At 40.2% G+C, this 21,036-nt stretch overlaps 1 protein-coding gene across 2 annotated transcripts; it reads right to left on the bottom strand.

Annotated features, from left to right (window-relative positions):
• Positions 1–896: 896 nt before the first annotated feature.
• On the bottom strand, positions 897–20,843 carry agpat5 (1-acylglycerol-3-phosphate O-acyltransferase 5 (lysophosphatidic acid acyltransferase, epsilon)). Of its 2 annotated transcripts, none has more exons than XM_010888951.4 (8): positions 20,049–20,843; positions 14,445–14,514; positions 14,228–14,343; positions 14,006–14,095; positions 11,572–11,662; positions 9,065–9,223; positions 4,108–4,231; positions 897–3,548 (listed from the first exon to the last, which is right to left on the bottom strand). In XM_010888951.4, the coding sequence occupies exons 1-8, from the start codon at positions 20,265–20,267 to the stop codon at positions 3,323–3,325; spliced, it is 1,095 nt and encodes a 364-aa protein (XP_010887253.1). In that variant the 5' UTR covers positions 20,268–20,843; the 3' UTR covers positions 897–3,322. The 2 variants fall into 2 exon arrangements, with proteins under 2 accessions (XP_010887253.1, XP_034148687.1); XM_034292796.1 differs by lacking the exon at positions 20,049–20,843 and adding an exon at positions 15,133–15,424.
• Positions 20,844–21,036: the final 193 nt, after the last annotated feature.

Genomic DNA, 21,036 nt, shown 5'->3' with positions numbered 1-21,036 from the left:
ATAAAGCGCTTTTTACAACAGCATTTTTTTTTATATGGAAATTGTTTTAGAAAAGTTTCAAATCGTGAAATTGGACTTGCGCGACACACCAGATGTAAAGACTTTCTTCACCAGAAAGCATGAAAGGTAGCTAAAACGTTGCAGTAAACACTTGAGAGAAGACTGTGGTCTGTCATCTGTAACACAGAGAAAATAAAACGTTATTGAAAAAACAGTAAGGTGACCGATAATAGGGGGTTGTACTTTTTAGCCACGTCGCTAACCAACTACCTGAAACTATTATACGTCCACTGACATTTCAGAAATGCTAATTAATGACATGTTAGTTAACATTTGTATGTCATTAATAATCACTAATCATTGACGACTGTGTTCAAAATTACTCGGTACAAGAAGATGTGTCAAAACTGTTGTTGGCTATGCGGATAAAAGGTGGGTTTCTACGCCAACACCGATCATCACTCTCCTTTGCTTGGGCAAGTACACTCGAAGGTCACTATGGCATACCTCATTCAAGGGCTGGAAGGGTCTCTGACCTAATGCTCCATTATCTTCAGGCGGACTGTTTCAGCTCCTTTGACTGTAACATTTATCTTGAGGTGCTGTCTCTACTCTGTCATAATGCACGGACGTTCGTTTGTTCTGTGACGGAGCATCTGTTTTCTATGTAGATCCAACATTCTATTACGAGGATTCGGGCGCGCGCGATCCGCTCAACGGGAGAGTTGCGTGTACATAAGTCCCAATAATTAATTAAAGCAATAACCCTAACAAATTGTAGATATTCGTGGCTTTTCGCCTTAAAGAGCCTTAAGTTGAAAGCCGGACAGCTCTAAATCTGGACCTGTTTGCCAGTTGTATGGTAGTACAAAGTGGTACAAAAACGTCAATCCAAATGATTTTGAATGTCATCCCTTTTATTCCTAAAGTCTCAAACACAAATGAACATGAGCGTGATTGAATCATCATTTAACACCTTTATGGTTTCAAATCAGGTCAAGTTAAAATGTGCTATAGGGTAAGGACGTCAAAGTACAATAAAATATTGAATCCACGGCTGCACTGCATTAACAAGTATTAAAGGATAGGCATAAGAGCAGCACATTCTTCTGAACTCAGCAGTGCATTAGATCATTTTAATAGGACATTTAGCAATTAACATGAATAAAAAATAGACATCTATTTAATAAACATATGAATATTTAAATTTTTCAAAGCCTTCAATTTTATTCCATATTCTAAGCATCTTTTTGTATTTGTAACACAGGCAGAGGTAGATGTTCCCCCCCCTTCCCAGTGCTGCTACATTTGATGAAAGGCATGCACAACTGCTTAAGGTAAAGGATCAACAAAACAGTTTGTCCATGTACATTTGAGAAATAAAAAAGAAAAATGTCAATAAAAACCCCTGCTTTTCAAAGCAGTCTTGAAACAAAAAAAAAAGCTATTGGAACAGAGCGAATTATTAACAATTAACAACTGTGATTTACCCCATGGCATTTTGAGTAAACATTTTGACCTGCACTGCATGAAAGAACGGTTGGTATCCACAATGAATGTTCTGACCAGTGAAATACAAAATCATGACACATTATCATGATGTCATAGTAAAGGAATAAAAGATTTGTAGCATTGCATGAGAAAGACAACACATGGACATTTGAAATAAACTCCTTACCTTGATGGAACACCAAGAGGTACTTTATTTAGAAATGAAAATAAATCACCTCAAATGAAGTGGTTTGAAAAAACCAAATCCAAAATATGCTAAAGCCCACCAGAAGCTCATGAACTGAAGACATTTAGACTAAATAGTTGTGCAGAGCAGTTCCAGTGCTGTCAAGTAGAGGGAGTCCCAGTGCAGTCATAACAGGCAGTCCTCTGGGTGGAAGCTGAGGACTAACTACTCCAGTAGAAGGCACACATTTCTGGGTACTATTGGCACAATCGTGTCTACTAAAATTATTTCTCTTTTAATATTTTTTTTCCAAGTTGACAGAATTAAAATAAATGTATTTTTTTAAACTGTATTGCTGTTACACATTGTTATTAAAGAATAGGATATGTAAGTGAGGCCTTGGATGTTACTAGTTAAGTTACCATTTGCTAAATGAATACCTATTGGAAGACCTCTTAAATAATTAAATAAGCTTACAATACCAACATGTAAAGTGACAACAGTGGAAAAATTAATATTTTCATTGTGAAAAATAATGACTCACAGTAAATATATTTCTGAATACAGTGATGCATATTATACAATTGGCTTTGTAAAAAAAAAAAGTATTCTATATTTTGATAATCTACATTTAGACTCAATATATAGCTATACAATACCTATTATGTAATCTGTAACATGGCAAAAGATAAGAGTATACAAAAATGTATTTTGAATAAGCTCTCCCAACAAATTAAGAATTCTTGCAATCTTCAGGTCAATTAGAAAGGACAATACAATTTTTCTGTTGCTTTACTCAGAACACTTATTTGATACCCCTGCACTTATATAGAGTTTGGCAACAATTTGTGAAACCTCTGCAACTTCAACAAAGCACACATATACAAGAGACACACAAACAACCTGGCATTCAGACCCAAAGCCTCATATCAGTTGAAAACATTTTCGTAATTAGTACTTTGAAAGGAGTACTGAATATTAAATTTGCTCTCTAATGCGGCATTCAAATGTTCCTTGGAATAGTACACTCAACAATCTCACTGGGAAGCTCGGTGTACAACCATATTATTGTTAACTTTCCACACCTACTCATCTTCAAACCTGAAATTTTTTTTTGGATGCTGGAACCCTGGAGTAATGTATTTAGGATTTTCTCATTCCCAGAGTTTTCAATTCCAATAGGGTATGAACAAAGCACAGCATCTCAGAGAGCTGAACCCCAACTCTTGTCAACCAATTGAAGACTGCGTCATGTTGGAGACAGTACATGCAAAGTACATGTATTATGTAATAGGGGAAAGGGTTTAAGGATGAACTCTGGCTATTCATACTTTATGGCTAAGATAAGGTGGAGATTCAAGGAAAGAAATGCATGTATACAACCACTCCATCCCTCCATTCATTCTGCTGTGAATTCAAAAACATTCATAAATCAAGGAAGAATCAAACAAAAAAAATCCACTTCTCTCACCCCATACCTCTACTTCCAACCGCTAGGTAGACCATCAGCAACACATTTGGACAGACCTGTATAAGCCTCAAAGCAACAAGTGCTTTGTTTAATATTTTTTTTTAAATAAAGAACCCCCATGAGTGATCCTTTCATACTCATAGAAAGAAGGCAAGAAGACCACCATAAGATTCTTATGGCTTGAGATTGACCCAGAGCCATCCCAAAAGAGTCCCGTAGACCCAGGTTCGGACATAGAGTTTCCTGCCAGACTCAGTCAACAGCATTGGCAGTGTTAATCCCCCCAAAAATAGCAGAGATGGCATCGTCTTCCTTATACTCAGATGGGATCTTTGACTGTCTCCGGGGAATTTGCCTTTTTTGTCCGGCTCTTCCGACTCATAGAAAGAAGTCAACATCCTGTGGGGAAAGAGAAGTTTCCTTCAGAAAAGGCTCATGTCCACCAGCCATTCATGTCAACTGTTAGTCAGTGTTACTGTTGTAAAGGTTTTGTGACTTTACAGGTTTTCCTGTTCTGGTTGAATGATTCCCAGAATCAAGTGAGGAAAAAAAAAAACGGAAATCTGTAATGTTCCGAACCTGGATGGGGTCCATTCAATTTATTTCAGTTCGGGAAGCACACAATTCTAATTCTCTGTACTGTTACTCAATGAGGAACGTTTTTGTTTGGTTCACTAACTGAATTGACAAACTCCCCCTCAAACCAGGAGTTTGGCGCAAGTTTCCAGAATTTTGCAAACATGTCCAGTGTACCCTTTTCTTGTGCAGCGAGGGCGCTCAATACATTACTGAATGAGCAATCACAACAAAGCATCCTTCAACTCAACACTGCAGTTCAACATTTCAGTAGTCAGGATGCTTTTCCTAACAAACGGAACCTGGCCTTGCATGTGCAATGTGTAAACAGTACACATGAGTCACAGTGGTGTAATGACAGTGTTAGCGAGAGGATACTTACTGGTCCTTGATCTCAAATCGCTCGTGCAGCCACCTGCGGAAAAACACAGATTCCGGTGGAATTTCCTTTATATCCACACGATCGAAGTGGATGTGAACTCTGGGACATTCCTTACACAGGAATTCTGTCAAACAGAGAAAACATGAATGAGACACAAAACAACATCAGGAAGAGCATAGCGGCCACATACGTAGAGCCAGTTGCCCAATCAAAACTGTTCAACAGATTGTAAATCCAGCAGTACGTGCATTACATATCTTAACAATGTGACTTCCATTCTCTAAACCTCTGTCATCTTTCCAACTGAAGGAATTTAGCAACTGCAACTTCCCCGTTATTTTCCCCAACAATTCCAGAAAACTGTACCCTCTTAGAAGAATTTGAATGCAGAGCTTAGACTCAAATGCCCTGCTTTGTTTCAAAACTGGTCCTTTAGATTAGCCAATAGGTCAATTCTTAGGCAGCCATCACATACTGTATCTCTGTATAACATGGATATTTGAGCATTTGGTAGCATGATCTAAGAATGATGTGTGAAACTCTAAGAGCAGCAGGTCCCAGACCCATGTCCAAATCAGCAGGTGAGGCAGCAGCACCCGTGATATGGAACCTTTTTGCAAATTGTGAACAGCTAACTCGCTATCGCCACGAGGCATGTGTTTCTCAGAAATGAAGCCATGAAATGTTTATTTTTAGGCCTCGTGAAAGCAAAACATTTTATAGCATTCTCAACTGCTTCAGGAAACCAAATTTAATGTGTGAAAACACCCTCAATCATAGCACTTACTTGGCATTTTCATTACTCATGATTATGCTACACTAGGGAGAACAGTTTATGGTTCAGTGTTATCATGAAGAAACAGCTGGATTGTATCACAACTGCCTCATGAGACAACGAAAAGCCCAAGACCCCATGTCATTTCACTTGAACCATCACAGAGGGGGAGCAATTAGGCCAGCAGTCAGCCTTTCCTGTGACCCATTGAAAAACCTCCATTACACAGTTGATTGACCACCAACTCCTGGCTTTTAAAGAAGGTCAAGATGACACAGTGATTCTAAAGTGTTTAGCTATTATCTCAATGATAGAAAAACATTGAATGCCAGCCTTGATTTTATGTTCAATTTCTCAAGAATAATTTGAGAGGAACTAAGGCTTGGATGAATAATCAAGTAATTCTGTTCACAAGACATTAGGTCATCTGATAAATATTAGCAGTACTAATAGCAGAACATTTTAAAACCACTACATCAAACGTCAGCAACTTGTTCAAATGCACTGATCGAATAATCATAACAAGAGGGGTTTTATCCTGGCAGCACTTCTAATCCTGCAACTTGAATGTTGAGACAAAAAGCCATGACAAGAGAAAATTTTAATTACATGTTAGCCCAGTTCTTCTTAAGCCTCACCTCAGGGTCCCCCAGTTGTTTCATGCATTTTATTTATTCCGGAGCTAGCACACCTGATTCAACTTGTCTACTAATGATCAAACCCTTGATTTAGTATATCAGGCAATCCAGATTAGAGTTACAACTATACTGTGAAATGTCTGTGGCATCCTGAAGCAGCTGTTTGAGAAGCACTGCACCAGCCAAATCCAATTAATTCAGACCTCATTCTTTACATAACAGATTTAAGGGCATATTGAATACGTGTATGCTTTTAAATATTATGGATGGTCTTATTTCATAGTGACCAAAACATTATTAGTAAAGAAAAAAGCACACACATATATACCCGAATTTGACAAAACGAACCCACATCTCTGACTTGTGACCATTGCCTTCTTGGATTATTGGAGGGCAGAGTTACAACTGAATGTAAGGAGAGATTCTCAGATTTCATTTGAGGGTACTTGTGTCCTATTTCAGGGCACCAAAAGCACTGTGAGAGATGGTTTGACATCAGTTTCTGGTAAGTTAGTTGTGTTATTAACTGCTGATCAAACTCACCAGAATAAGGCAGAACTTCTGAGATTCATTTTATTTCTATTGCCAGCTCTGCAAACAACTGCATTGGGCTACATATGCTAACCCCATCTATGCACCTTCATTGCTGATACCATTGGTAACAGCTGGATGGAGACAGACCGAAGCAGGTAAACCAGAGCTGTCAATTCAATGCAGCCAGTGTCGATCCAGTGCCACGGTTGCTTTGCCCCAATCAAAAAAATAAAACCTGACCGCAAGCATCCTGCAAACTGGAAGAGCTTTTTAGCTTGTAACTCTTTTTCTATCTTTTAGGAGGCAGGACACAGGCTCATGTGTGGAGGCAGGACACAGGCTCATGTGTGGAGGCAGGACACAGGCTCATGTGTGGAGGCAGGACACAGGCTCATGTGTGGAGGCAGGACACAGGCTCATGTGTGGAGGCAGGACACAGGCTCATGTGTGGAGGCAGGACACAGGCTCATGTGTGGAGGCAGGACACAGGCTCATGTGTGGAGGCAGGACACAGGCTCATGTGTGGAGGCAGGACACAGGCTCATGTGTGGAGGCAGGACACAGGCTCATGTGTGGAGGCAGGACACAGGCTCATGTGTGGAGGCAGGACACAGGCTCATGTGTGGAGGCAGGACACAGGCTCATGTGTGGAGGCAGGACACAGGCTCATGTGTGGAGGCAGGACACAGGCTCATGTGTGGACTGATGACCGCCTGACCACACATCGATTATTACTACAAACTGTAGTAATAATCAACTTCACTTGAGCTTTCCACATCCTTTCCCTCGGTTAACGGTGTGAAGCAATGGTTACTCTTAACCAGTGGTTCCCAACTCTGGTCCTCCGGGTACCCCCAACAGTGCCCGTTTTTATAGTGGGCCCCGCAAAGCACAGCTGATTCAAAATGTAAAGTTATTACCAGGCCTTCACTTAGTTGAATTTCAGGAACTTGTCCAGTGCTACAACAAACATTTAGAATATAAAAAATATACATAGTTGATTTGATTTGGCTTAAGCCAGCCTATATGTCAGGAGAGAAACGTTTTGTTCCTGGTAAAAGTGAAATGTAGCAACCAAAATGCGGTACCTTCAACCAATCACTTTTCCATTCTTAGTATATAGCCGTGGGTACATCTACAGGGACTAGGCTATTACAGTACACTTACAATATTACTGGTTTAGCATCGTGTGATGTAGTCAGGGTAGGGGGGGTCTGTGCACACAGTTGATTTGATCATCTCTAATACGGACTGCAAGATGTATGGGGGGCAAGCGATTGTCAAGAGAGTATGGATGAGCCTATACGTCAGCCAAACGAAGCCGATGCTTACTTCAAGCACTTCATGTAAATTATAAACAATACCGGGTACCAAGCCAACGACCTCCCCTTCCAAAAGAACCGTGATCTTGTACCTTGAATGTTTCACCTCAGAACCCTTGGAAATGACATTGGCAAGAGCAGCACCCAAGATGGATGGGCAAGATGCAAGACTTTGCTGTCATACAGTTGCACACAGTATCCGTGCAAGGGTTTGTTCCATGCTGTTGAAGCACTGTGGTTACGGGACCGAAACGGAGTCTGTGCAATGTGGTTCAACACCTTTAGTAAGGGTTGGGGGGGGGGGGGGGGGATGTAAATGATACGGTATAGTATTACCCCCCCCACAACATTCTATCGATACAAATTATTTATTAATAGGGCCTAATGTTACCGCGCCACAGCTGCCAGATGTGGGTAGATTCTGGCATTAGTGTGTAGAATGATTATTTCCCCAGCCTTAGTAGGAGTTATTACACAGGGCCCTGTATGGGGTTTAACTAGTTTCTTTGGGACATTAAAATACTACGAAGTCAAAATTAGTGTATGCAAGATACCATCAATGTTTTCAAAGTATTTATGACATTTAGTTTAATCGCTGTACCATTTCAACCACACAAAACAATGGCAGCTACAACATACAGTAATCTACTGTAGTGGAGGGTTGAGAGATTAATTCCCACTGGGATAATACCTGAAAATCTCCAGAAGTGAGGGCTTTCTGTGGTATTTATACCTTTCTGATTTTTCAATGTTAGTTTGAGTTGAAAAGTGTAAATACTAGTGAAGACATCAAATTAATACAGTAGTCAGGTTCATGCTAGCCAATGGCGACTGAAGAAAAAAAATCCTGCTGACACTGTTGAGCTGTTGTCTCTTATTTTCATCTGCCCTAAAAGGTTTCTTGATGTCTGATCTGGAATATTTTGGCTTAGACTTAGGCCACAAGATTTTAGGGGACATTACAGAGCATTCTCATTAGTTTTATTTTCCTTAAATTGCTTTATTTCATTTTTACATTTTCTTATTGGTTCCTGTATTCACTGCAGTGTTTAAGGTTTCTTAGTAGCCCAATAGCTCCCTTCAAATGTTTTCAATGAACACTGTTCATCGCACAAACACAAGTTTTAAAGGAAAGCAGACGATTAAAGGTTTGAATTTACCCACTGTGCTGTTTACTCTCTGCATCTAGGTCATTTAGCGCAGTGGTTAAAATGTCTTAAAAATATAGGTGAGTGGGGTGACTATATATCATTTCAAAGTAATCTGGTACCTTAAATGAGTTTGGTGACTAGGTCAACAGTTGAGAAAAAAAAAAGAAGAACTTTCTGGTTTCAGTTCAGACTACATTCAATAACTTCCTCCCTCTTTTGCAAGTCATCTCAGTAATATGGGAAATATCAGGAAATTACTGCGAGGTGAACTTAGACAAACACGCTTTGCTATTCTTCCCGTGATGTTTACTACCGGCACGTCACTGTTTATTCATGAAAGCAACAGGATGTTTTCACACCAAGGCTTCAGGAACACGGAGGAATCGAAAACACTGCAAAATAATATCCACTGTTTACAGGAAGCCAATAGTTTTTCTGTTTTAATTATGGGACAATGTAACAAGCTTTACGCTGATAAACTGATAATAAAATGACAGAGTAGCTCTGGTTGCGCAATAATCTGGAATAAGGACATACCTGGCATGGTTGGGGCAGGTTGTCTTCTGCTTTTTCCAAGTATTCCCTCATACACAACAGTGACATCATACACTGCATCCAGGTGGTCCCTCATTGTCTCTATGGCAACATGAGAGGCTTTCATTCTTGGGGTCAGGACGTGGTTTAGGACGGCCAGCCCTAGGGAAGTAGACAGGAAAGCATTGGTTAAATCTGGCGGCATGCTTTGGTGAACGGGGATGTTAACCCATTTGTGTGGCCTATAAAACATTTAGCATCTTGTTTCCTTTCAGAAAAAGTTGGTCATCGCATGTTGTTGCTTGCCGTTGATGGAAGTGCAATGGGAAATAGTCCCTAAGCAGGTTATTAAACTCCTCCAAACAGTCCAAGCCAAGTAACCTTGCATAAGAACATGAACAGATTTATGCCAGTGTTCCATTAATCCATCTTTGCATTGAGTCATTTAAACTTGGATTTATGACATGGCTGGGCTTCTAGCTTCTGCCATCCATCTTTACGCTGTCCAGTTGCCCCCCCCCCCCCCCCATCTTGTTGTCGGTAAAATGCGTGTGGCATCACATTCTAGTTCTTCTGTGCTCCCACCATACCGCTAGTAGATCATATAGTCACATGTCTAGCCCAAATCCCAAGAACGATTTACAAGGATTTACAGGGGCAGGTGAAACTTTCATTTTGATTTTGTGACAGATTCTTCCAGTCAAATCTGTAGTTGTTCACACAGGGACTGCAGTTTGTCTGGTGCCTCACAGGTTAAGTATATGAAGATCCACAACATGGGAATAGGTGTTTCACAAGTGTTTCTGATGAAAGGACTGCAATCTTAGTCTTTTGTGACTAAGATTGCAATTATAAATATGGGAAATGTTGTACATTAGAGTAAACTGAGTAATACAACTGCGCTACAAATGAAAATATCCTCATTTGTTAAAACAAAATGTAATATGCCACAGCTTTCAAGAAACTGAATTTGCACTACTAAAGTAGGTTCAACAACAATTTGCTTATCAAGCAGCAGCGACATACTTTTGTAATCACAAGTTAATCTTTTGCCCAATTTTTAAGCTACGGCCTGTGGGATATTTTATTCAAGCTGCTCACTGGTCTGAGCTGCCAAGCTCTTGGCATTGTACCAGCAATCCACTGACAATGGGGGAAAAAAACATCCAAAACAGTCAGGCAGGCATTTCAGCTTTCAAGTTTAGTCTTGAATACAGAGAACTGACAACAGGGTTGTCTGATTTTAAAGAGAAACTGTACAACAAAGGTATTCTAGGGTCAAAATGTACTACGAATTGTAAATTGGATAATTATGGTTATAAATTGAAGTCTCATTCAAAACTGAGTTTTGCTAAATGATACCTGTCATGAATAAAATGTTTATGTCACAGATTACCCCGGACTGGCCCACAGTTGGCAGCACTCAAACAGTGAAGTAAGCTAAAGCTGATCATAATTGCCTACTCCTCACAACCTTCTCTCTCTCCTTGTCCATTTTTCTAATCCCATTTGAGATGGTGAAGCGACATCAAGTTAAAAAGGGCAATTGTCCTTCAAGGATCAAGCATAAAAAAAAAACAACGGGTCAAATCAGAGAGTTAATTTGCCCTTTAACGGAGGTGGCAAACTGTAGTCTGTGTTAAGTCTCAGTATACAGCTCTGGAAATAATTAAGAGGCCACTGCACCTTTTTCTTTCCTTTCCAAAAAAGTTGGAAAGAAAGGTTTTGAGTGAGGAACAGAAGAGTTAAAATTAGGAGACCACTGCAAATAGAACACTTCTGTTCCTCACTCAAAACTTTCCTTATCAACTTTTTTGGAAAGGAAAGAAAAAAGTGCAGTGGTCTCTTAATTTTTTCCAAACCTGTATATGCCAAGTAAATACATAAATACATTGGAGAATGTGGGAGTGGTGGGCGGGGTACAACCTGAAGCACCTCTTGCAATGCATTCCTCTTACATAAGTCATTAAGAATACAATTACTTTCAATCAGGTATGGGCAACTCCCGTTCTCTGGCGCCTGATTGGTGTAACTTCACACCCAGCCTTGTCATAAACACACCTGATTAAACAAATGGCAATTTAAATCAAAGAACATGGCTGTGTTTCAAAACGAATCCCTACGTTCTTTGAAGGTGAAGTTCCAAGAGCACATGCTGTCTAGTATGGGAAAAGACAAAGAGCACAGTCGAGTACAGCTGGCTTCGAAGATCATGTTATGCTAGCTAGCTTCTCTGGTAAAGTAAATGGGATGTCAACAAAATAACACATGCTTAGGTTACAATGGCCACTGTTTTGTGTGCTTTTAACATAGTTGAATGCCCTGAAAAAATATGCTCTGATGCATATTCTGTTTCTCAGACTGCCCAAGAATGAAGCAGAACCAAGCAAACTGAATTGCAGCCCAAGTGTAGTTGAGTGGAACTTAGGCATGTTGGTAGGGATTTTTGGCAAAAACGTCACCAATCAGGCCCTGAAGACTGGAGTAAATTTGAAAGCATGAAAGAGCACCTTCTTTAGTAGCAAAAGCTTGACTGTCGCGGATCATCTCCTTCAGTTCAGGGTTGTATCGTGTTCCTTCTGGGAAGATGACAAGGTACATCTAGAAAACAAACAAGGGCTGAATGAGGACAATCACCACAGAATCGTTCTTACCGCACAGCTCAGATGCCACAGGTTTTGGTCAAAACTGAATAGAAATTAAAATCAGTCTGGTTTGTTAAGACTGCTTTGCCTGAAGTACCAATTGGTTTCACACACTACACTTCCTCAATAGGTGGTCAATTTCAGGCTCAACAGGAACCTCTAAAATGTTCATTATTCTAATGAACATTTTAGAGAAAAAATATTAATTGTAAAAATACTTTGTTTGAAGTTAAAACTTTTTCTTGCCTGCAAAAGCAGTATGCCTGGTTAAGGTCCACATATTTCACAACATCCTTTTAAGAAATCATAAAGGGTCTTGGTAAGTGGCCTTTCTCTAGTATCAGAAATAACTGTCCGTCTGTCTAGGCTGCCCCACCATGCTTCAGGAGAACAATCATCCTGTAGGCTCTCTCCAACTTTACTCTAGTAAATCTGATTACAATTAAACTGACTAAAATAATAATCTGTTTAGTCAGAACTGGGGTTACAGAAAACCTACAGGACAGTCGATCTGTAACAACAGGGTTGAACAGCCCTAAATCTGTGTTTTTTCCATCATCAAATGAGATACAACATGCTCTTTACTGAATTCAGATTTCGCCAATGTATTAATTGACCTAAAACTGGGATACAATTGGAATTAACTTTCAAGTGGTATCAGAGGTATTTTGTAAGGTCCTTTTTATACAAGCAAATTTTCGCAAAGCAATTATACGGCCTAAAACCTCAAAGAGCATGCAACCAGATGTTTTTGAACCAGTGGCTAGGTTTAAAAACACCAAAAAGGCAGAAAGGTGAATGGGATACATTTATTAAGAATACACACAATGACACTCATGGTTAGAGGTTCACGTCAGAGATTGCTGACTCAACTTGGAATATCTGTTTTACAGTCAATTCTACATGATAAACATATAGAAGTAATTGGTAATACCTGCACCAGCTAAATTGAATATCCTGAAGGGACAGGTCCATTCTATAAATTATATTTCTAGTATGAACATGACATCCAACCTCTATTTAAGAACAAATTGTCTAGGATGATGTACAATAGGTGGTTCTCAAACCTCTCCAGTGTACCCAGAGTCATTACATGTATTCAATATATTCCAGAGCTAGCACACCTGAAACAACTGGTCTACCACTTGTCAAGCCCTTGACCGCCAGCTCAGATTATTTATTTCAAGGCAATAACAAAATTGTCAAACGGCGATCTCCAGGAGAGGTCTGAGAACCACTGGTCTAAACCACAAAATATTAAACTGCAAAAACTGTACTTAACAAATTTTTTGATAATCAATGTCCAGTCAAAATATTTGATTTAAACTTAAAAAATAAAAAGTAAATAATTTCACTAACTATTTTGTATAGTCTAAATTATATTCAACACAAACATTTATCTTTTCCAGTGATTAATATATGTTTAAATTGGTATTAAATTTTATAAGCGCCAACTTTCCGCAACTGTGAATGTTTTAGCATTCAGGACCAAAATGTCCCTATCAGACCACCTCTTTAATGGCCAAAGTGGCGTTTAAGTCAAAAGGGACGCTGTCAAAGAGGGTACATTCAAAATGTTCCATGGTATACATTTCTCACATTCGTGTCTATACTTAACATACTCATACGGTGGATCTTAATGTCCTGGGAAAAAGTTATTTGGCAACAGATTGCCTTTTCTTATATAGACTAGACACAGGGAAGTACATGAAAGCAATCAAAATGCCCATTACAATTATTTATTCTATTCTGTATCTTTTATAATAACAGTACATTTGACTGGAAATGACAAATTGGGTGGCTCCTGAGTGGCACATTAGTATAAATCAATGCCTTGCATCATGGCCAACTGCATCATGGCCAAGAGATCCAACCCTGGTGGCAACATACCCACACAGCCCAGGGGTCCCACAGAGGGCAGTGCAAACTGTACCAGCACCATCCAGGGCTGGTGGAGTTAGGGGTCGGACAACGGTTGCCTTTGAGATTTATAAGCATTTCCATGGTAGTTTATGAGCATTTCTATGTTATTTGTTTACTGACAGCATCGAGACTGCGGTCTCCAGGTTTCTTTCTAAGTTCTGACCATCCTAATGAGTTTTTCCAATTTACTGCTTGCTCTTTGAGGTTCTAGATTGAGTATCTGCAGATGCAAATCTGCCATTTTCCACACAGTCAGGTACAACCGGGCTATGAATTTGTTTTGTTTGGCAGCAATGTCAAATGTTATTGGAGCTTATTTAAAACAATTATTTATGGAGGAAGTTACATGGACGGACAAAAACCTCTAAATACTTACTGGGATTCCCAACGTTGTCTGTGAAGTGAGCTTCTTTTTCATTGCTTTCTCATCGAACTTGGCACTTCGTTTCACATACACACCACCATGCTAGAAAATAACATTTAATTCAAAAAGAATACCAAATAGACCGATATGAATCATACCTACAAACATAATATACATATTTTAAAGTACTAAACTATTTCAGATAGGCATATATTAGTAGTAATAGCATATTACCTGAGAGAAATACCACCCGTATAACGGGAGCCACTTCAACCCATCTTTGAGGACGTATCTCACATGGCCAAGGGCTTTCTGCCTCACAGCTAACATATCGGCAATAATCCAATCCACTGTAAGTGACACCATTTGTTTTTACTGAGAAATTATTTTGTCTCAGAATTAGTAGAACAATTATTAAGAAAAACATACCTGTTGAATAGAAAAAGCTCACCTGTGCATTGATGGTTGGAAAGGTATACCACATTTTCTTTATTCTTTGGTATGTCTCCATAAATAACAACCTAAAGGAAGAGGAATAAGCATAGTTTAAGTTCTAGAAGACAAAATGGAAGACATCTGGGTGGTTACCAAACTGATATAATTTGTAACAACTTTCCTGTTACAAGCCAACCATGCCTCAGCGAGTACAGTTACAAGCCAACCATGCCTCAGCGAGTACAGTTACAAGCCAACCATACCTCAGCAAGTACAGTTACAAGCCAACCATGCCTCAGCGAGTACAGTTACAAGCCAACCATGCCTCAGCGAGTACAGTTATAAGCCTGCTTATCACATTGCACAATCAACCAAAAGTTCTTGCCAGCACCTAAGTGTTTGGAGAAGGCATACACTGGCCAACAACCACAGCTGAGCTTGCAGGTGACTATCCTACCACAAGGAGTTGCAAAGAGACCTCATAGACCCAGGGGGTCCACAGCCAATCTGCACCACTGAATGAAGAGCTGTACAGCGAGTCAGTGAAATGACCAATACCTCATCTGATTTTCTCATCGCAACAACATTCTGAAAACACCAAAGACAATCTCAAAACATTAGAGGTCACAAACTGTAATGTCCCTATTTTCTTCGGTCTGACGTCAATAGTAAGAACATGAGTCTGGCGAGCCTCAAATTCGCACCACAAATGCCGGCAGTATAGCGTCCCGCATCTGAAGCCAAAGACCGAAGTCCCTGGTTGATCCCTGGATTGGACACCAGATTGTGTTGGAAGTTGCATTTGTGGGCCAATAAGCAGCAGTCCTCCCTCCGGTTTAAAGCGCAAATCCCCAATACCTCAGGGCAAATTGGGACAACGACCGGCGATGGTAAAATGGGTTTTGGGATTTGAGATTTAAGCCACTTATAATAACGGTGTTAACTCCAGCACTCTGTCTGCAAATCTAATGTGAAGGGGATTCAAAGGATCACTTTTAAATAATTAAAAACTTGGTTAACTAATACCTGGTCATACCACCCCCCCAGGGGACTGAAGAATTGTGTATATGCAATGTGTAGCAGAAATCTGTTGAATGATCTGGCAGTGGCTACATAGGGGTGTTAACCCCAGTGTCAGGCTGAAATGTCCAAATTGGCTCTCATATCTTGGCAACCTAAATCTGTAGCTTTTAGTTGGCTTATTCATTGCGTACCCGTTCCAAAGTACTAAGAGGATGTTTGACATAACTAAATTATATCAAGTCACAAAATACATTTTAAATTATTTCTAAAAACTGCAGATGTAAAGTGCACATAACTGGTGGGCTAAAATAATCACCTTCTCCAGACAGAAAACACACCTTTCCAAAGCACAACTGTGGCAACCTGTGTGAAATTGCCCACTCCCAATTAGTCAATCATTGAACAATGCAGTACAACAGGAATTGTCTGGAGATGATAGAAAGCATGTTATGGATTAAAGGAATGAGTTGCAATTAAACCTGAGAGAAGTTTAAAAAAAAAATGTAAGTAAAGATTACATCCTATCGTGATAACACTTCGCTTTGGTCATATGGGTTCCCATAGTAAAACTTTGAGGTAGAGAAAAAACTGTTAAGCCTTAATCACACTCAAATGACCATACACACATCACCTGGATGAGTGCACAACATAACTTCAGATTTTGCTCGTTAGTACCACTTCCTAAGAGGATTCTGCATAAAACTTGATGCATTCATTCAATAAATCAAACGCATGCAACAACACAGAACACTCTGCAACAGCCTCTACAATACACAGTCCCACTTCAAATGTCAATATATGAAAAAGTGATTCTGTCCATGACAAGAGCATCAGCTAAATTAAAAAAATAAATAAAAAGAGTCCTACTACTCTAGGCATAGCCTACATTCCTTTATGTTACACAGACTCTGACTGAACTTTGAAGTAGACCAAATTCTGTCAATAAAACTCAATTTTAAGAGTTACCAGTCTCGCAAAGCCATACGTCCAAAACCACAGCCTGGTCAGTACTCCTAGAGGTCTGGAGAATTTGGTATTAGAAGAACCTTACTCCCAGTGAATACATTTTTAGTGGATATCACATTTCAAGAACTGTCCCCTATTTTACATTGCCAGAATTCCACCTCTGCACTGCTAAACTGTTGCTGTTAACCAGAATTTGACAGGGGGAAACTGGTTTTGAATAGTCTGTCTGCCTGCGCATGACAATTAAAATAGAACATGAAATTACTATGCAGACTGCCTGTCTGTGTTTGATATGCTGCTTACATAGCTTGCTGAAACAGACTGACACCATTATTTTCCAGCACTGACTTAACCCTATTGGGTATGGAGTTCACCAGAGCTTCACAGGTTGCCACTGGAGTCCTCTTCTACACCTCCATGATAACATCACGGAGCTGGTGGATGTTAGAGACCTTGCGTTCCTCCACCTTCCGTTTGAGGATGCCCCACAGATGCTCAATAGGGTTTAGGTCTGGAGACATGCTTGGCCAGTCCATCACCTTTACCCTCAGCTTCTTTAGCAAGGCAGTGGTCGTCTTTGAGGTATGTTTGGGGTCGTTATGTTGGAATACTGCCCTGCGGCCCAGTCTCCGAAGGGAGGGGATCATGCTCTGCTTCAGTATGTCACAGTGCATGTTGGCATTCAAGGTTCCCTCAATGAACTGTAGCTCCCCAGTGCCAGCAGCACTCATGCAGCCCCAGACCATGACACTCCCACCACCACACTTGACTGTAGGCAAGACACACTTGTCTTTGTTACTCCTCACCTTGTTGACCCCACACACGCTTGACACCATCTGAACCAAATACATTTATCTTGGTCTCATCAGACCACAGGACATGGTTCCAGTAATCCATGTCCTTAGTCTGTTTGTCTTCAGCAAACTGTTTGTGGGCTTTCTTGTGCATCATCTTTAGAAGAGACTTCCTTCTGGGACGACAGCCATGCAGACAAATGCAGTGTGTGGTGTATGGTCTGAGCAGTGACAAGCTGACCCCCGACCCCTTCAACCTCTGCAGCTATGCTGGCAGCACTCATACGTCCATTTCCCAAAGACAACCTCTGGATATGACGCTGAGCATGTGCACTCAACTTCTTTGGTCGACCATGGCGCGGCCTGTTCTGAGTGGAACCTATCCTGTTAAACCGGTGTATGGTTTTGGCCACCGTGCTGCAGCTCAGTTTCAGGGTCTTGGCAATCTTCTTATAGTCTAGGCCATCTTTATGTAGAGAATTCTTTTTTTCAGATCTTCTGAGAGTTCTTTGCCATGAGGTGCCATGTTGAACTTCCAGTGACCAGTATGAGGGAGTATGAGAGCGATGACACCAAATGTAACACAACTGCTCCCCATTCACTCCTGAGACCTTGTAACACTAACGAGTCACATGACACCAGGGAGGGAAAATGGCAAATTGGGCCCAATTTGGAAATTTTCACTTAGGGGGTGCACTCACTTTTGTTGCCAGCGGTTTAGACATTAATGGCTGTGGGTTGAGTTATTTTGAGGGGACAGCAAATCTACACTGTTATACAAGCTGTACATTCACTACTTCACATTGTAGCAAAGTGTCATTTCCTCAGTGTTGTCACATGAAAAGATAATCAAATATCTGCAAAAATGTGAGGGGTGTACTGACTTCTGTGAGATACTGTGTGCAACAGAAACAGAGAGCTGTGAAGGAAATAGATTTTGACCTGTTTAAGATTAATTCCAAATAGTCAATGAATTAATGTAACAAATAAATGTAAAATATAAATAAAGTATTATTACAGTGCAAGTCTCCAAGCTAAAACATGTCCGGAGATTAAGACATTGCAAGAGCAAATAGGCATGCAGAGATGTGGAAAATACAAGAGAGATTTCCCAGACCCCGCTCTGGTTTATAACCCAACACTGAAGTTGTGGGGGTTGGTTAACTGACCTATGGAAAAAAAAATAGTCCGAAAGAATAGACCCCTTAAAAAACATATTGGTGTTATCTCGAGGGTCAAGCAAGCTAAGCAATTAAAAGCAACCCTGTTGTCCCTGTATTCAAACCTTACACAACATCTGTTACCCGTTTTACATTCCCATGTAGCCTACTACAGGACCGAAATGAAATACATAGGTATACATTTCTAGACTAAATAATGAAGAGTCACTGAATACGTAAATAAACATTGAATTGACATTTTTCAGTTCCTTCAGCTGCTTTGTAAAGTTGCACTGAGGTAGACCAAGCCCATTCTCACAGCTGCGATTAAATCCATGACTTATTCCGGTTAGGCTAGTTGATGGTTGACTGAAGTGACAGAAGAATCTCTGGCATTAATCCGGTTAGTCATGTTCTTGTCCATTAATGCACACAGGCCTCATCTTCTGTATTCCTATAATGGCAATTTCATCGCCACCTCTGTGTAGAACATTTCAGTCAGGTAACACTTCAAGCATCTATAAGAGGAGTATATGAGGATTAACCACAGGCAATATGGGTTATAGCGAGCCATGTGGCAACACAAATGCAGAATTAGGTTTCAAGCATTTCCACACAGGAACTGTTGCCTAAGTAACAGTTCTGTGTTTTCTTAAAGTGGACAACCTGCAGTTGTTACATCAATTTCTAGACTTTAAATCAATTACCTGCACCTTGATTCTTCGTGAATATAACACCTCATGAGTCATGAACATTGTTTAATGGTCATATCCCATAAGAACTACAAAAACTCTTTTACTCCTCTGTCGGTAAACAATGTATAGACATAAAGAAAATGTGAAAGAACGCTCAGTACTCCAGACTGCTACCAAATGGTCTCATTTCAAGAACCATTTTCATGGCTTTATGAGTTACATTTTTAGAGTGATCGGATGAGTGATCAGTGACCCTTTTGTTTTTTTTTCAAGTTTCAGGATTTCGCCAAAATAATAATGTGAATCACTCTTGATTTGGTCAAAACAGTGAGTCCTGATATCAAACTCTCGACCAGTCCGTAGCATGTGAGCCACTCTCTCAGCCATGCTCACCCCTACCCCGGATGAGATTAACTGTGACACAGCATACTGCTGGTATGTGAAACAGGTAGCCAGGCAAATACTGCCCTGAGAATTAGAATATTCAAAATCAAGCAGCAAAGAAGCAAAGCATGCCAGAATGATGTCACCACAGACAATATGCCATTTACAAAGTTCAGAACAGAGATCATTCCATATGAAAATCAGTCCCCCTCTCAATCCAATGTGTGCTAAAGACTATGCACCCAGTTAATTGGCAACATAGCTCACAAAATGCTTTTTTTTTTTCCCTTCACCGTGGATCAAGTTGCCTCGCCCCCCAGGTACAAACACCTCTCCCCAAACTTGCGTGAGAAGCACAGATCATAAGGTAGTGGAAACCTCTCAGTGACCTAATTAGTGATTTGCTGTTCATGAACAGCTAGTTTTTTTTTTCGTCCTGCAGATAGCAAACTCAACTAACTGCCCTTAAATCTGTTAAGCTGGACACTTCAAACACAACTAGACCTGGTTTCAAATGTATTAATTTAAGTGAAACAATGTCGGGCAGAGCGCTTATTTCAACCGATCATACCACATAAAGTACATTAGGCCTACTCACCTCCACCCCGGTATAGTTTTCAAAAAAATATAAGACGAGGCTCTGGTAGATGTTATAGAGGTGGTCATCCATCCTGCGGTACATTCTTGATGGCAGGACAGTAGAAATCAGGCGACAAGCACCCCATGACAGCAAATAAGCCGGAGCTGTGCCCAGCATTACCGCTGCAGGAAACCAATATCTCAACGAATACGTGTGCACAACCAGGGAGAGCAGCATTCTGTATTTTTACACTAGGTTATAGTTTGTTAAATTTGCTTTACCGACAAACTGTTTTTTACAAAACAGCCCTTTCTCTTTCTATATGTACTGTCGACTGTTTCCTGTTGAAAGGAAAGTTTAAACTGTCAAGCAATATGAGCTAATGAATTAGCTAATGTTACGTTAGAGGTAGTGACAGCCCTTGAAAATCACCGATGTGAACAGCATAGAGTAATAAAACGTGCCAGTGTTTGCATGTCGCAAAACCTCAATTTGACAACCAGCAAACGATCTAGCGTAGAAAATCCAACAGCCAGTTCACTTCAACTAGCTAGCTAGCTACTCCTCTGCGAACTGCTTAGCTGCACATTTTAGCTGAACGCTGTTAACCGAGCCCATGACCTAAACGCGTAATGACCTATGTAAAATAATGTTTAAAACTGCAGGGGCCAGCCACTACTACATTCTTAGTATACGAGTAATCCTGCCTCCAATGAAGTTTTAGTTAGTTTAAAACCTGACTCTACCACCAAAGTCAATCACACGCCTCCGCATCATCGTGGACTCCATGTTGAAATGACGTGAGTCACTAGGTAACATCGTGGAAGCTGATTGGTTAAAAACATCACAGTTGTCTGGTTATTGTTGCTAATGCCGAGTTTTCCAGCAGTCAGCAGTTGGAGGAATTACATTTGTGAAGTTGCACATAATATTCACGTTCTTTGAACTCTTTGAGAAACGCCACATACTGAACCAGCTACGTTAAAAATTACAATTCTTTATATTA

The sequence above is a fragment of the Esox lucius genome, chromosome 6 (assembly GCF_011004845.1).
Source record: "Esox lucius isolate fEsoLuc1 chromosome 6, fEsoLuc1.pri, whole genome shotgun sequence".
NCBI lineage: Eukaryota > Metazoa > Chordata > Actinopteri > Esociformes > Esocidae > Esox > Esox lucius.
This window is presented reverse-complemented; position numbering and strand designations above follow the sequence as displayed.